The sequence below is a fragment of the Drosophila willistoni genome (genome assembly GCF_018902025.1).
Source record: "Drosophila willistoni isolate 14030-0811.24 chromosome 2L unlocalized genomic scaffold, UCI_dwil_1.1 Seg168, whole genome shotgun sequence".
Taxonomy (NCBI): Eukaryota; Metazoa; Arthropoda; class Insecta; order Diptera; family Drosophilidae; genus Drosophila; species Drosophila willistoni.
In genome coordinates, this window is record NW_025814047.1 from 14,015,628 (window position 1) to 14,034,294 (window position 18,667).

General features: G+C 36.4%; 1 protein-coding gene across 2 annotated transcripts in view; it reads right to left on the bottom strand.

Annotated features, from left to right (window-relative positions):
* Window positions 1-18,667, bottom strand: part of LOC6644980 (probable elongation factor 1-delta) — a 58,009-nt gene that overhangs the window by 17,586 nt on the left and 21,756 nt on the right. The window contains exon 3 of one of the 2 annotated variants that reach the window (XM_047009922.1): window positions 16,420-16,498. The exons of the other annotated variant lie outside the window; for it this stretch is intronic. Coding sequence (XP_046865878.1) covers window positions 16,420-16,498 — 79 coding nt within the window. The remainder of the gene's footprint in view (window positions 1-16,419; window positions 16,499-18,667) is intronic. 2 annotated transcript variants of the gene reach the window in all.

The window sequence follows — 18,667 nt, forward strand, 5'->3', positions numbered from 1 at the left end:
TCTTATTTGTTTTAACATTCTTAAATGATACGAAATTATTAAGACTTAGGTTAATGGAATAGACTTTATTTTTTAATTTTGAGCATTTGGAGGATCTTGTCCGTTTCCCTGGTCGCTTTGGGTAATTCGGACATTTGTGTTGTTGTAACTATTCTGTTGGTTATTTGTATTTTGTCTATTATTATTGTGTCCACCTCCACGGCCGCCTCTTTGGTAGCGTGAATAATTTCGGCCTCGTTGGGCTCTGTGGGCATCATTATTTCTCCAATTCGAGTTGGTATTGTTATAGCGGCGTCTGCCGCGGTCATTATGCTGGGCATAAAAAATTGTATTATTTTGGAAACTTTCTGTGGAGCCCGTCTCTACTGAAAGAGTGGTGAATCTAGCAATGGCTTCTTTAGCCGAATCAAAGTTTCCTGATTCCATTAATAGCTGGACTCTTTGACTTTTGGTATGGCTTACCATAGCATTTACTGCCACTTTGGTGGTGTATTTTATTGCTTGTTCAGTTGGAAGACCATCCGAAATATATGCGCCTTTAAGGGCGTCGGTCAACTCAGTAATCTCCTTAGTGTATGAAACACAGTTATTGGGGTTTCTTTGCAGATTTTTAATTTTTGCTGTTAAAAGACCCACTGATTCACCCTTGAAGATTGTTGATAGTCTTTGTATAACTTCATCAATCGTTTTTTCTGAGCTTAGGCTATTAGCCGCTTGACCTTTTAATTTTGATTTTATGAGTTGGATGGCTACCGCTTCGTGCAATTCTTTTATGGTGTCAAGAACGCGAAGCGCTCCAATGAAACCTGGTAGACTTTTACTATCACCATCGAAGTATGGTATCAGCTTGGTGGCTGTATTTATGAATTCTACCCTTGTTTGTACCATTTTGTTGTTTTCTTTGGAAATTGTTGGTTTGTTACGACTTATCACTGATGGTTCTTCTTGACTTATTTCTTCATCAGCCATAAGTTGCGTTTTTTCTTCCAGTACTATTGAAGTTTCCAAATCAGATGTTTGTTTAAATTCAATATTGTGTCTGTTTAGCACAGTTATTGCTTTTTGTTTGCAATCACTGTAGAACGCATTTGCGTCTGTTTTTTGCCATGTCTTTAGTTTGCTATAGTGTTCAGTTAATACCGCTCTAATAGCTTGAAGATTCTCGGTTACTATCTTCGTGTGTTTGGTTACTGTGTCTTGGGATGTTTCTCTATTCTGCGAGAGACACTTACAAGATTTAGTTAATTCTTGTGCGTGTATTCTAGCTTTTTCTATTATATCATCCCAAGTAACCATAGTTTGTTAAGATTAATTTCTATTTCTATTTTGGATTCTTGAAAACCCATTTTACTAAACAAAAAAGGAATTTGGCGTTTAGACCTGTTGTTAATTTAAGAAAAAAAATTTTGAAAATGTGTAAGGTTTTACTATTCTATGTCTATTATTTCTATATCTGAGTCTGTTAAATCTATTGGTTCTACACTCGATTCTAATATGTTTATCAGCGCAATTGAGTCCTTGAAAAGTTCGTGGACCCATCCGGGCACGTCTTTTCTTAAAGGAGTCTTAGCTAATAATCTACTATAAGCTACTTTTATGGATTTTTCCATAAGATCTACAATGTTTTTTCGAAATTTGTAGTTGTGGGCTATCCAATACCTTATTTCCTTGTATTTGTGATTTGTTTCACCTGATTGTATCAGGAAATCAAGGAAAGATAAATATTTTTGGAGCTTTTTTGTTTCTGCTTTATCCATATTCTACACTAACTGCCTAAGCCTATTTAACTGATTATGGATGTATTTAGTTCTTTACTGCTTTGGTTCCTCCATTAGGTAGAAACGCAGTGTGCCTGCTGCGTTTGAAAAGCAGCATACATATGGTACCGTGAGAATGAAACTCATCTGTACCCTAGTGCCTCCTTTGACTGGGAAATCTTCGCCCGTTATATCAAGGTAAGCTAACCTAATTTGTACTAAGTTTATGGAGCGTTGAGGTGAGGTACTTCCCTCGCTTCTAAAAACCTCAATTAAGTCTTGGACTATGCTAGGGTGCCTGTTGTTTATTTTTTCAAAGTACCTGTCACAATGGGTCATTTTTTTAAAAAAAATTTTTTTATATATATATATTTTATCTTTTGTTAAAAAGGTTTTGATTTAAAATTGCTTGTGTGCATATGTATTTTTAGATCTTATCTAGATCATTAGCTTGGCTTAGAGCTCTTTTTGTTACACATTTATTGTGTAATAGGTAAGCCTTATATAATACATATGCGCACAATATTATGACAATTATTAATAGTAGTATGTTCGTTAATCTCATATCAGCATTTGATGATTCAATTTTATTTATGACATTCGCAATGGAGTCCACTGATTTTGTTTCGATTAACCCCATTGTGGGTATAACGGATATATCATCAAATTTACTTATGCTATTATCGAACATACGTATGGGATTTTTGTTTGCAGAAAGTTAGTAGTTCGCAAGTTGCACTTTCGTGCTCCAACTTGCTATTAAGCTAATAATTAGAATTATTAAATTAAAGGCAAGTTAAGGCTTGCACATTTCTGCGGCCCCCTTGCGTTTCTTTGCTCTTTGGCGAAGTTCAGCTTTCAGGATGTCAATACGCTCTATGCAGCGTTGTCGGTCTTCATCCGTCTTCAGAGTGGCCAGTAAGTCTACTTCCAGCCTCTTCTGCTGAAGTAGCTTGTGTATTTGGCCTCCTCTTTTGGTCTTCTTTGGCTCTGGCTTTGTAGATTTTGTGTTGCGGGCCCGGTACTCAGCTATTGTGAGTGGGCGCGGTCCATCGTTGGGATACAGCTCTAACGCTTCCTCTAGCGTCGGTGCATCCCTTTGCTCGATAGGAGCAGATTCCGCAAAGGGAATATCTTCACTGTTCATTCGTGTTCCTTGTTGGTTGATTGGTCGGTTTTCTTTTGGTTCGCTACTGCGAGTGGATTTTTAACAATCTCTGGAATTTTTTTTTTACCTCCGTTTGCTTTAGAATCACGAGTTTTATCTTCTGAATTTCCCGGACGTTGTGATTTAATGGCCGAATTGTCGCCACTTTGCTTATTAGTTGTAGTTTGAGTTTTGAGTTTAAAGGGTTAGCTACTATTTCATTGTTTTGCGTATTTTTATTTTGATTGTGGAGGTTCCACCGAGATGGAACCCGGTCCTGTCACGGTCGCCATGTAATGACCGGTTTCCATTTGAGAAGAAATGATATTGAAGACGGACACGTCAGTGTCAGTTGATTCTAGTTTTCAGATTGATTCTTTATTCCAAATTATTATTTTGCTTAAGCTAAGTTTACATATATATTCTTATGCTGCGACTTATGCGACAGTTACAAAAGAGAGGGAGAGTGTCAGTACATACATACATATTGTTGGAGCGCTTGCATCAAAGTGCTTGGTCAGCGTTCACACGCTGGCCTGGCTCTACAAATGTACATACATATATGATCATGCTTAGCTGTAGATTTATGTGAATATGTTTATGTACATACATCAATGTATATATATAAACATATTCAAGTGCACAATTATATTTTAATGCGTATATGTTTAATTGTTTATACTTGCAACAGAGTGTTACAAGTTGAGCTCATTGTACTGAATGATTATTTGTATGAATATACTACACCTCCCCTTTTTAGAGAATAACGTAATATTATGGAGTTATTAATAATCATTAGATAATTAATTAAAGGTAAAATAAGGGTAAGGTAAATGTGTATATTGGGGAAAAAAAAAAATTTTTTTTTTTTGTGTTTTAGTTTGTGTCTGCTTAGACAAATTTTCTTTCTCTCTTTTCTTTTCGAAATCATATGAATATATTTTCGATAATAGATGAATCCATAAAAAATTTTATATATATATATTTTTTTTTTTTTTATTACCTTTTGATATTATATATTTATTTTAATATTTTTTTTTCAATCTATCTTTATGTACTTTTTGTATCCTACCTTTATTGTTTCTAATTTTTATATTGTTATTTTTACCTATTTCTACAACATCGAAGGGTCCTAAATACACTGAATCAAGCTTATGACCAGTTTCGTTTTTTAAGAAAACCTTGTCTCCTATTTCTATTTTAAAATCTGATACTTTTTTATCATTTATTTCTTTTTGCTTAATTTTATTGTTTTCTAAAAGTATTCTAGCTCTTTTATACGCGTTTTCTAATCTAAACTTAACTTCCTTAGAATAGTCTTCTATATTATATATTGGATCTATAGTATTAACGCTATTAAATTGAATTTGTAGGTTACTTTGTCTACCAAATACAAGTTCATATGGACAATAATTATGTGTTACTGATGGTGTTGTGTTAAAACAATACACGAAATACTGTAACCATATGTCCCAATCAGTTTTATCTACTGAAATATATGAACGAATGTACTCGTTGAAGGTCCTATGACTTCTTTCAACGGTACCTAATGTCTGGTGATGGTGTGCTGTAGATGTTATGTTGTCTATTTTCAAATATTTGCACAGCTCAGTAATAATGGAATTTTTATATTCTGTTCCCATGTCCGTAATGAACGTCTTCATTGGACCGTACTTCAGAATAAAAGATTCAAATATGGCTTTTGCTACAGTTGTTGCACTTTTGTTTGCAACAGGAACTGCTACTAAATACTTTGTCAGGTCACATATTAATGTGATTGCGTATTCATTCCCATTTTCCGAATGTGGTAGTGGACCGATCGTGTCTACTATCACTCTGTCAAAAGCATATAGTGGTGTTTGAAAAAACTGACCTAAGTCGAGAATTCAATTGGTATACATATCGCAAATGTCAATTCTTGCTATAACTTTCTTGCCATGTTTGAATGTGGTCGAGGAATCAGTTATTCGCAAGGTCCCTACTTTTCGTACTTCGTCATTTACAATAACGTCATATACGTTGGGCTCGGAAGCTTTTTCAAGATTTTGCCTTGGCAATAGTTCTTGTTTATTTCCTGCGCAGAAATTGTTTTGTCTACTTTGGTACCTGGTAGTGACTTTCAGGATTTTTTTGTTCATGTCAATTAGATCGGATATTGTTATCCTTGATAGGGCGTCTGCCACAAAGTTATCTTTACCTCTCAAATACTCTACTGCAAAGTCGTACTCTTCCAATTCTAGCCGCATGCGTGTCAGTTTTGAACTCGGGTTGACCATGGAGAACAAATATGTTAATGGTCTATGGTCTGTTCGCACTGTGAAATGTTTTCCATATATACATATATGGTCGAAAATATGTTATTGCCCAGTGTATTGCTGCTAGCTCTTGTTCTGTAGTACTCTTGTTGCTTTTACCTTTAGTGAATGCTCTTGATGCATATGAAACTGGAAGCTGGAGTCCATTATAGTTTTGTGTTAAAACTGCTCCACATGCTTGTTTGCTTGCATCTGTGATTATGCAAAATTCTTTGCTAAAATCCGGGTACTGCAATAGATTAGGTTGAACGAGCTTTTCTTTTAAGTATTGGAATGCATTTTCGCATTCTGCTGTCCATTCGAATGGAACATTCTTTTTACATAATCTTGTTATGTGCCGGGAATATTCGGCAAAATTTTTTATGAAACGTCTATAGTAATTGCAAAATGCAACGAAACGTCTAGCACTATCTGCATCATGTGGGACTGGATAATTCTTGATGACGTCAAATTTTGTGTCGTTCGGCAAGATTCCTTTATCTGTGCATTTGTGACCTAGGAATGTCACCTCATGCATAAAGAATGAGCATTTTTCTGGATGCAGTTTTAGATTATTTTTTCTGCAGAGTTTAAAATCATCTACTAAATTTTTAATCATATGTTGTTCAGAACAACCAATAACGATTAAATCATCCATATAGAGGAAAGCTTGACTTGGCTCAAGCCCCGAGAATGCTATTGTCATCATTCTCTGAAATGAATTAGGTGCTATTTTTAGACCGAAAGGTAATCGTGTAAAACGATATGAGCCATTGCTCGTTGAAAAAGACGTTATATCTCTTGATTTTTCTTCTAGTTCAATTTGATGAAAACCTGACATTAAGTCAAGGCAAGAAAAATATTTTGCTCTTCCCAATTGATCAAGAATATCATCGATTCTGGGGAGCGGAAACTTATCTGACAGCAATTTTTTGTTTATTTGACGATAGTCAATTACTAATCGCCAGTTTTTTTCTTTAGATCCCGAAAGTGTTTTCTTTGGGACTAGCAAGAGTGGGCTATTATAAGGCGAAACAGATGGTTCAACAATACCCTGTTCGATTAACTTTCCAACTTGTCGCTGGATCTCGTTTATTTGGCTATGCGGACTCCGGTAATTTTTCAAATATACCGGTTCATCATCCTTAAGTCTTAATTTTTGTTTATAAAAATTATTTGTTGTGATCGGTTCGGTGTCAAGTCCGAACACATCACTATACTCAGTGCATAACTTTTCGAGTTTGTCTTTGAATAGTATTGGGAAATTTTTCTTCAATTTATGAATTACAGATTCTTTTCTTATATCTTTGGTATTTTGAACTATATCGTAGTTCGAAAGTGATTCAAATTTTATATTGTTAACGCCTACTATTTGGCATTTATCTGTGGTATTTAAGAATCGGACAAAAGTACTTTGGGCTGTTGCAATAGTGTTTGCAACATAAACGTCCGGTTTAATTTCCTGATTCGGAATTAAAATGTTATCTTCTGCTGAAGATAGTTCTATTTTGCGTACCACTTGGGATCTTGCTGGTAGAAGTGTTGAGTTATTACCAGAATTGAATGTTATTGGAACATAAATTGGGTACGTTAATTTTTGTGGTCTAAGTATAAACCAATCTTCTGAATTGCTGTAATCTAATTTGCAATTAAAAGTTTTTATGAAATCTAATCCTATTATTCCATCGCATGGGATTGCGAAATCTGAATGAAGCATGTGAAATTCCTATGGAATAATATATTTATCTGTCTGCAATTCTATTGAGACTAGGCCTTTGGAGTTTATTACTCCTTCTCCTATGCCTCGAATGTCTACAGATTTGTTTACTTGGATGTTTATTATTGAAATGTCTGCACCGGTATCAATTAAGAATGTTATTTTCTTATTTGTTTTAACATTCTTAAATGATACGAAATTATTAAGACTTAGGTTAATGGAATAGACTTTATTTTTTAATTTTGAGCATTTGGAGGATCTTGTCCGTTTCCCTGGTCGCTTTGGGTAATTCGGACATTTGTGTTGTTGTAACTATTCTGTTGGTTATTTGTATTTTGTCTATTATTATTGTGTCCACCTCCACGGCCGCCTCTTTGGTAGCGTGAATAATTTCGGCCTCGTTGGGCTCTGTGGGCATCATTATTTCTCCAATTCGAGTTGGTATTGTTATAGCGGCGTCTGCCGCGGTCATTATGCTGGGCATAAAAAATTGTATTATTTTGGAAACTTTCTGTGGAGCCCGTCTCTACTGAAAGAGTGGTGAATCTAGCAATGGCTTCTTTAGCCGAATCAAAGTTTCCTGATTCCATTAATAGCTGGACTCTTTGACTTTTGGTATGGCTTACCATAGCATTTACTGCCACTTTGGTGGTGTATTTTATTGCTTGTTCAGTTGGAAGACCATCCGAAATATATGCGCCTTTAAGGGCGTCGGTCAACTCAGTAATCTCCTTTGTGTATGAAACACAGTTATTGGGGTTTCTTTGCAGATTTTTAATTTTTGCTGTTAAAAGACCCACTGATTCACCCTTGAAGATTGTTGATAGTCTTTGTATAACTTCATCAATCGTTTTTTCTGAGCTTAGGCTATTAGCCGCTTGACCTTTTAATTTTGATTTTATGAGTTGGATGGCTACCGCTTCGTGCAATTCTTTTATGGTGTCAAGAACGCGAAGCGCTCCAATGAAACCTGGTAGACTTTTACTATCACCATCGAAGTATGGTATCAGCTTGGTGGCTGTATTTATGAATTCTACCCTTGTTTGTACCATTTTGTTGTTTTCTTTGGAAATTGTTGGTTTGTTACGACTTATCACTGATGGTTCTTCTTGACTTATTTCTTCATCAGCCATAAGTTGCGTTTTTTCTTCCAGTACTATTGAAGTTTCCAAATCAGATGTTTGTTTAAATTCAATATTGTGTCTGTTTAGCACAGTTATTGCTTTTTGTTTGCAATCACTGTAGAACGCATTTGCGGCTGTTTTTTGCCATGTCTTTAGTTTGCTATAGTGTTCAGTTAATACCGCTCTAATAGCTTGAAGATTCTCGGTTACTATCTTCGTGTGTTTGGTTACTGTGTCTTGGAATGTTTCTCTATTCTGCGAGAGACACTTACAAGATTTAGTTAATTCTTGTGCGTGTATTCTAGCTTTTTCTATTATATCATCCCTTGAAAACCCATTTTACTAAACAAAAAAGGAATTTGGCGTTTAGACCTGTTGTTAATTTAAGAAAAAAAATTTTGAAAATGTGTAAGGTTTTACTATTCTATGTCTATTATTTCTATATCTGAGTCTGTTAAATCTATTGGTTCTACACTCGATTCTAATATGTTTATCAGCGCAATTGAGTCCTTGAAAAGTTCGTGGACCCATCCGGGCACGTCTTTTCTTAAAGGAGTCTTAGCTAATAATCTACTATAAGCTACTTTTATGGATTTTTCCATAAGATCTACAATGTTTTTTCGAAATTTGTAGTTGTGGGCTATCCAATACCTTATTTCCTTGTATTTGTGATTTGTTTCACCTGATTGTATCAGGAAATCAAGGAAAGATAAATATTTTTGGAGCTTTTTTGTTTCTGCTTTATCCATATTCTACACTAACTGCCTAAGCCTATTTAACTGATTATGGATGTATTTAGTTCTTTACTGCTTTGGTTCCTCCATTAGGTAGAAACGCAGTGTGCCTGCTGCGTTTGAAAAGCAGCATACATATGGTACCGTGAGAATGAAACTCATCTGTACCCTAGTGCCTCCTTTGACTGGGAAATCTTCGCCCGTTATATCAAGGTAAGCTAACCTAATTTGTACTAAGTTTATGGAGCGTTGAGGTGAGGTACTTCCCTCGCTTCTAAAAACCTCAATTAAGTCTTGGACTATGCTAGGGTGCCTGTTGTTTATTTTTTCAAAGTACCTGTCACAATGGGTCATTTTTTAAAAAAAATTTTTTTTATATATATATATTTTATCTTTTGTTAAAAAGGTTTTGATTTAAAATTGCTTGTGTGCATATGTATTTTTAGATCTTATCTAGATCATTAGCTTGGCTTAGAGCTCTTTTTGTTACACATTTATTGTGTAATAGGTAAGCCTTATATAATACATATGCGCACAATATTATGACAATTATTAATAGTAGTATGTTCGTTAATCTCATATCAGCATTTGATGATTCAATTTTATTTATGACATTCGCAATGGAGTCCACTGATTTTGTTTCGATTAACCCCATTGTGGGTATAACGGATATATCATCAAATTTACTTATGCTATTATCGAACATACGTATGGGATTTTTGTTTGCAGAAAGTTAGTAGTTCGCAAGTTGCACTTTCGTGCTCCAACTTGCTATTAAGCTAATAATTAGAATTATTAAATTAAAGGCAAGTTAAGGCTTGCACATTTCTGCGGCCCCCTTGCGTTTCTTTGCTCTTTGGCGAAGTTCAGCTTTCAGGATGTCAATACGCTCTATGCAGCGTTGTCGGTCTTCATCCGTCTTCAGAGTGGCCAGTAAGTCTACTTCCAGCCTCTTCTGCTGAAGTAGCTTGTGTATTTGGCCTCCTCTTTTGGTCTTCTTTGGCTCTGGCTTTGTAGATTTTGTGTTGCGGGCCCGGTACTCAGCTATTGTGAGTGGGCGCGGTCCATCGTTGGGATACAGCTCTAACGCTTCCTCTAGCGTCGGTGCATCCCTTTGCTCGATAGGAGCAGATTCCGCAAAGGGAATATCTTCACTGTTCATTCGTGTTCCTTGTTGGTTGATTGGTCGGTTTTCTTTTGGTTCGCTACTGCGAGTGGATTTTTAACAATCTCTGGAATTTTTTTTTTACCTCCGTTTGCTTTAGAATCACGAGTTTTATCTTCTGAATTTCCCGGACGTTGTGATTTAATGGCCGAATTGTCGCCACTTTGCTTATTAGTTGTAGTTTGAGTTTTGAGTTTAAAGGGTTAGCTACTATTTCATTGTTTTGCGTATTTTTATTTTGATTGTGGAGGTTCCACCGAGATGGAACCCGGTCCTGTCACGGTCGCCATGTAATGACCGGTTTCCATTTGAGAAGAAATGATATTGAAGACGGACACGTCAGTGTCAGTTGATTCTAGTTTTCAGATTGATTCTTTATTCCAAATTATTATTTTGCTTAAGCTAAGTTTACATATATATTCTTATGCTGCGACTTATGCGACAGTTACAAAAGAGAGGGAGAGTGTCAGTACATACATACATATTGTTGGAGCGCTTGCATCAAAGTGCTTGGTCAGCGTTCACACGCTGGCCTGGCTCTACAAATGTACATACATATATGATCATGCTTAGCTGTAGATTTATGTGAATATGTTTATGTACATACATCAATGTATATATATAAACATATTCAAGTGCACAATTATATTTTAATGCGTATATGTTTAATTGTTTATACTTGCAACAGAGTGTTACAAGTTGAGCTCATTGTACTGAATGATTATTTGTATGAATATACTACAGCCTGTTTCACATCCAAAAACACAGCTAGACAGTATTGTTTTTTTTTTTCCAAAGCTTCCACAATATGTTGCCCGACTTTGTGGATCTGCTCAGGAGTCCTGTCTGACCTCTAACACCAAATTGATGGTTTGGTAATATCGCTAAAAGTATTCTTTCGAATATTTTAGAGAGTACTGGCAGAGGACTGATTGGGCGGTATAATTCAATAGCTTCGACAGGTTTACCTGGTTTGGGATCATTTTGATTTCAGCCTGCTTCCAGGATTTTGGGAAATACGAGAGATTCAGCATGGCATTGTAGAGTTTAACTAGAAACTCTATACAGTTTTCGATTTGTCCAATCCCGGGGATTTCTTAGGCATTAGGGCTTTTATAGTTGCTGTGCCTTCTTCGATGTTAGTGGCTCTAGTTGATGAATCTGCACTTGTGGATCCAGTTCTGTTTTCCGCAACAGAGGAAGGTATTGTGTTTAGAAACCGAAATATCTGTTCCAGATAAAGAAAAAAGGGTTCGTCCTTATCCTTCCTGGAGGAGAGCCAACGGCCATCCGCTCCCTTTATAGGGTGTTGTGGTGGAGCTTGCCTTTTAAGACTTTTCGTGGCTTTCCAAATGCAATAGGAAGCGCCGCTAGTAACATCTGTTTTTCAAAGTGTTCAGCTCTAGCTTCACCAATGAACCAATGATCAGAAATTATGGGCTATGCGAAAAAATGCTGTGGAAGTGAGTCGGAGCTCCAGAACAGAGAATTTCAGCTAAACAGCTTTTGTTGCCCCAGTGGTAGTGTTTGGCGTTCCACTCTCCTAAATTTGTGGCTCATTTTGGCTAAAAGACTTGTAAGTTGAGCCTCGTTAATAGAAGAGTGAGGTGGACAGTAGATTGCACTAAGCTCTTGATGTATTTATTTGGAATTAATTATTGGAAGTAACTGTATGTGTTTAATTGAATTTTTGATTATGGAAGTCCCGCCAATTCTATTGGATTGGTTGTTATGAGCATTAGCATCATATTGAAGCAATTACGCATTTTTTTCATAAATTGCAGCTGCTGTATGGCAAAAAGTTGCTTAATAACTTCGCTTTGTGCGTTAATTGAATCATTCGGTTGTTCTGAATGATGAGACTAATTCTGGGTGACTCCACTAGTGACTTGAGAGTACTAGAGTCCCGTGTTTCAGCTGTTCTGGCCAACTGGCTCTTGCGGGAGACTAGACTTATACAGCAGTTGGTATCTCTCACAGTCTTAGTAGTTAGCCTTGTGGTTGCCATTTGTAAGGGTGCGCTGTTTCAAACATTAAATTATATATGTAAATCTGCTAGCTAGACGAATATATTTGGCATACTAAGGCGAATTGACCTTGACCTTTTTTTTTTTGGAACCGAGCTTACACGATCCACTTCCATAGAAAAGCTCATACAAGACAAGTGCCCAAAAATTGAGCTTGAATAGTGTGCGGAGAGTCTAGAATGGTCTGAGCTAGAGTGCAGTTGTGCGAATAAGAGGAGGGAGAAGGCGAAAAAAAAAAACCGCAAGTGCAAGCAATGCACGTGGAGTGACGTAACACTCCGGTACCCTCATGGACATACATAAGTCCACGCCTCTTTTTTTTCGAGTTCCAATTTTAATTAAGGAACGAAAATAAAACGCCACTGCCAGCGCTGTCTTGCCTCCATTAAATGCAAGCGCGTACCCATTGTGTTAGCCACCATAAGGCCATCAGACGACCCCATCCATGGTTTCATGTCGGACTTTTGGGACTACGACCAAATAAATGTCGGCCCAGTCCATGAACTGGCCATAAGATAAATTGTTGGAGAGCGATTTGGCCATAAGTGCGCACACATAATGTTGTGTGGAGCGTACCCAGCCAGCCTAATTCCTAGGCGAACCCTCGTTGGAGTGGATGTTTCACCTTAGGACACGGGATAGCCCCTCGCAACAAAGACTGGAGATTTCTGCTGGAAAGACGTTGCAGCAGATTCAAAACCCAGCATTGACGACCCCAACCTCACCCCCAGGCCCTCTAACAGCCGTTTTTCATTTTCTTTAAGTATCGTACAAACATGTGTTCAAATTTACGAGTACAATATTTATAATGAAATTTCTATATAGCAGGTTCTGAAAATCAAACGTTGGTAACGAGAAGCAAGTTATATTTTTGTGCCCTTTTTAATAATTTGAACAGCATCTAGTGCTCCACCCATCATTAGGCCTGCTGACTGGATTGGACTCTACAAACTGTAAGTACGGCATAGCCGCATAAAATCTATTGGCGAAATATAACCGCTTGCCGCGACCACAGAGTTAGTTTTTTTATTTTTGAAATTGAAAATTTAAATAAATGCTTAACGTAAAATTTAGTTTAGATCAAATTTATACTTATAAAACAACACACATTTTTGTACGATTCCTCTCACCGAATTAGTTAGGAACTCTATATATTTGAAATTATTGTTAATGCTTCTATTATATAAGTGGGATACGAAATCCGATGTTATCTTCTTATCTTAATGGCATATGCCAATTTTTTCTTTGAATTTGAATATATGTATGAAATGATGAATTGCTGAGTTAGTTTATTTGGGCACCTGACGTAAAAGATTTAACAGCCACAATATGGGTATTACTGATTTTCCCTAGGTATTACAAGGTTGGGTGGGTAAAGAGAAGGCAATGACATCTAGGTCCTTCGAATAACACCCATCACCTCTGCATAAAAATATCTATTTAGGTGTAGTCCTTTATTCCTTATCTCTGTCTTCATTTTACTTATGTAGCGCATGTTTTGGGAGAGCACAAGAACCACCCCATTTTCCCTGAGCTCAGCCGAGTTACTTGTTAGTAAGACAGAGAGTGCACTCCGACACCCGCGTGTTCGTTACACATTGCAGTTGGCGCATTTTGGAGTTTCGTTTTTCTTTTTTGGGCATTCTGTAGACGGATACTTTCCGCCCCATTTTACACATTTGAACATGCGATTACTGTGGTTCGCCGTAAGCTAAAAGTGGCAATGAACAAGGTCGTTGAAGCATCTAGGCAGATCGTGAAGCGTTGGGATTGGGCCTAGCTGTGACTAGCAGTTGAGACGCAGCAAAATATTTTTGACATGGGGTATGAATGACAGTTTGAGCCCTGTAAATCATGTTCGTTAGACGTTCTGCAGTTTTTAAACAGACACCGACGTTAATAGTCGCATTGTATATAAGCGCACCAAACATCGATTTTTTTTAAAGTACCAACATTTTGTAAAATTAACAGTGATAAGGTGGGTGTAATGCATAAAAATATTGTATTTGCCGTATATTTTGCGATTCTATATAGATTTATGTGATTATGTGGTGCTTATAAAAAATTTGCTTGTCATACATAAAAAGGACTCGTAACCTGGTGACTCAGTTATAACGCACCTTTTTTTTTGTGCACAATGATCATGTTTTGTTGTCGTTTAAAAAAAAAAAGAAAAAGAAATTTACATACTGAGATACTGATTTGTCCGAGAATATTCTCGAAGATCTCGATCGGAAAGGTTTGGGAATGTTCCATTCGGTGAAAACACTGATTAAGTAACAATATTTATAATAATACAAAATCAATAATGTCATTATAAATTATACTTAACTCTTGATTTCAATGGATCTAATTGTTAAAAGACGAATATTAACGATCGATAAGAACTTTTTGAGAAATGGACATTTCTGGAATCTTTGCATCATTTGTTCCAAAATTTTTTGAGAAACTCAAATAAACATACTTTTTCTTTAAAAAGGTTTCATTTGGTTAAAATTTAAATGTTAAACTTCTTATTTTTTTATTTTCCGGAACTGAGAAAAAAATGTTAATTTTTTATATTTTATTATTTTAAATATATAAATTTGTGTTATTGATTTTAATCTAACTTTTTGTTGTTAATTTTTGCTGTTAATTTAACAAAATAAATGTTTGTGACCTGTGAAAACGCGGAAAAGAGGTGCTAACATCCGAAACCACTACCCCGCAATCCTTATCTCTAATGTCATTGGTAACCAGCAGTTCGTCGGTTCTGGATGAGATTGGCCCTCTTCAGGCCGATGTTCCAAAAAGCCTTCGAATCGTGGACGAAAGCCGAGGCAAAGTGCTGAACTGACCTCTTTTGAAAATCGTGCTGTTTTAAAGGAAAAGGCTGCAGTTAAAGCAGCCAAAGAGGCGAATAAGCCAACACCAAAGAAGGCAACAACGAAGCGAGCAACACCGGGCAAGAACAAGCGAGAAACACCATCACGCGCGGCCTAGCGCGTTAAACCAACATCACCACCATCTGATAAAGAAACAGGTTTTTGCATAATTTGCCCAAAGCTATTGCCGCAGAAATTGACTGCGCCAACATGAGGGCAAGTTATTTAACTTGCAAATACTGCGAAAGTGACGTGGACGACGATGAGAAATATTTCGAAGGTTTCGATAATCAAAAAGTTCAAGGAGGCAATCAGTTTTTTCTGCATTGTGGAGGCAGGCCTACCAAAGTAGGCGTGGTAAAAATGTTAAATATTATATCATTCTAAAGAAATCTACATATCAAATTTGGTGGTTCTAGTTTTGTTAGTTTTCGAGAAAATCTGTTATATTTAATTTTTCCTACAAATACAAAGCCATACTAAGCCCCATTTGGAAATACGGAGTACAAATATACGGAATTGCAGCTACATCCAATTTAAAGAAAATAAGTGTGACGCAGTCAAAAATTCTATGGCGTATATTCGACGTACCTTGGTATATACGAAACAAGGATATTGAAAGGGACCTGGGCGTCCCTAAGGTGGGTGATGCTATGAAGCAATATGCAGAAAAGTATCTGCAACGCCTCGGTGGTCACTTAAACAGCCTAGCCAGACGTCTCACTGCCAAACCAAGGAAGAGAAGACTGAAGCGATACAACCCAACGGATCTCCCTAATAGGTCCCATGACTAATGAAATAATCTGCCTTGTAAATTTTGTAAAAATGTAATATTGTAAATTTTGAATGTAACGTTGTTCGTCGTATGTAAATATCACCTGTGATCTTTTGTTTTTTTCCCTTTATGTAAAGCTAGGTTAAGTTGCCACTGAAGGTATCAGCAAACTAGTTTAAACCAAATATACAAATTTTTTAGAAAAAAAAGAAAAAAAAAAAATATATATATATTTAATTTTCGGGGTGGAAGGAGGCGTGGTAAAATTTTTAAAAAAGCTAAATCTGCGCGAGTACTAAGCCAGTACACATTCCAAACTTAGTGTCTATAGTTTTTATTTAATTTGCGGGAGCGTAAGGAGGCGTCCCAAAAATTTGAACTAAAATTGAACACTGTAGGTATAACAAGAGTAGACTCTAGCTCGTTTAGTCTCCGAGATCAACGTGTTCATACAGACAGACTGACAGGAATTCCGAGTAATGAGCTGGTCTTCGCGGCTAGTACAAGTTCGTACAATTGTGGAAAGCGAAGTGCATCTAAGCGATGTTTACCCATTAGTTAAATACATACCATTTGAATATTGATAGTGGATGCACAAAGAAGACTTATACGGACTTGCAGCATGGTACCAAAAAGCGAAATGAAAATATGTTGTCGACATATGATCTAGTAGAAACAGACCATTCACCTATTCATTGGACCCATTTATTAAAATAATCAGTTTGTGGATTAACATAAGAAGTGGTCTTAGTTAAAACAAAATATCAAACAAATTTGGGCCCGATCGGATAATGTTTAATAGGCACGGAACTCACCTAAAGTTTTAAGTGTGATACTCCCATATAAGCATACATAGCACCATACAAAAATCATAAGAGTAAGCGAGATGGCATGCTATGAAATTAAATAATTAGTACATTGTTAACAGTATTCATGTTATTTTACAAAAAGAAAAGAAGAATAGAAACAAATGTTTGTGTGTGGTTGTTTGTTGAATTCCTGCATAAATTTAACTCCTCTTTTCGGCAATATCATTTACGACAAAAAGGTTCAAATATTTTGTTCCATTTGGATGCATCCAGTTCAAGAAATTTTTGTGGTAGATTAACTTTCTTAAAAAACTTCTTTGTGTTTCCTGGCACAAAGTCAGAAAAGGAGTATTTTTGAAAGTCCAATAAATTATAAATGCTGTGTATTTAAATTTTTTTATATAATCATATATATACAGTTGCGAGCAAAAAAATAGTAGCGCAAAACACTTGTCGATATTTATTACTATAACTTGTAAGATAATATTTCGATCTGTGTAAAACCTTTAAGTACCGTTATCAGCAATGTCTAAGACTTGTCCATTACGTTTTATCTTCACTTGGAGACTTAACTTTTTTGCTACTTCATTTTTAAGCTTAATTGCCAAATTTAGAGCGAGCAAAATAATAGTAGTGAAGGATCCTTCTTTGCAGGAAACTTAAACTATTGCTAGAAGATTGGTTTTTTTTGCTCTATTTGATGTGTTAAATGTTCGCGGTAGAATATTCATTAAAGTATTCCAATTTGCAGACTTAAATGGGCCGCGGTACTCATATGTCTTTTGAGAAGAGGATTTAGATCAGAAACCTTATGGATGAGGTCAAAACTTACATAAAAGTCTGCGAAATTTGTAAGTGCTCCCCAACTGCAGTTCAAAATGCACACAAATTAAAAAAAATATCAGAAAGACGTAGCCGAAAGCTTAAAATCTCGCCCGAATTAGAAAAAAGAATAGTACAAGACTCAAGGCTTCGCTTCTTTGCATCTGCTGTGGAGGTCTAGGAAGAGCCTAAACTGCCGGCCAGTGTTTGGACAGTGCGGTGAGAGTTACCTCAAAATAACTTGAACGCTCGCAGCCCTCGGTAAAATCCGCTTCTCCCACAGAAGACCATAAACGAATGGATTGAATGCTCAAAATTTCACATAAAATGGCCTGTGGAGAAATGGCGCAACATACTGTGGTCAGATGAGTCCAAAATTGTGATGTTTGGACAGAGGGGATCTAGGCTGTATATTCGTCGACAGAAAAACACGGAGTACAGTCCACAGTACACCACAAAGACTATTAAACATGGCAGATGAAGTGTGTTGGTGTCAGGCTGTTTTTCCTAATACGGTGTTGGTCCTATATGCTGCATAGAAGGCATAATGTGTACGTTTGTAAACATTAAGAATATTTCAAATAAGCCCGCTCTTCGTCTCAGTGAATTTCCCCGATAACCGAATTTGGTCACACTAAAGGGGTATAATACACTAAGGCGGGGTACGGGCACACTCTCTCAAGAATAGGCAATAAGACCACATGTGCAATTAATAAATTCAGAAATAAAATCCGAAAATAAAAAGACAATCCCAAGGGATTAATTAACGAAAATAATAGAGAGTTTACACGTTAAAATTATTGAGGAACTAAAGGTACCACATGACGAAGAGAAAATATCAGTTTGTTGGGTCTTTCAACAAGACAATAACCAGAAACACACAAGGAAAGTGGTAAAAGCTCGTATCGATAATGCTAGAGTAGATTTAATGAAGTGGCCCGCACAGTCGCCCGATCTGAGCCCGATTGAAAATTTGTAGTGCGACGTTAAGAAGGGAGTAGTTGCTGCACAGTCAACCACTAAAAGAGGTCCTTAGACTGCTATAGATCGTACATGAAAGGCCATAACACCAGAAAAGTGTCAGAAAATGATAGATTCAATGCCGCGTCGCTGCGCAGCCGTACTGGGGAACAATGGACATGCCACTAATTATTAATAGGTTGATATTAACTTGGTCTTTATTTTTAAACTATTTCCCTGGAATAAAACCCTATACTATGATATTTTGTGCTCTTTAAAATATGTGCTACTATTATTTTGCTCGCCTCAATTTGGAACTATTGACACCAAATCTTCATTATTTTCGAAATATCAAAATGTAGTGTTTTTTTTGTTTATAATATAATTAATAACAGATCGAATAATAAATTTGCATACCAAGAAATCTCAGTCTTGCCCCGATAACATAACTTTCTATGATATTTATAAAATG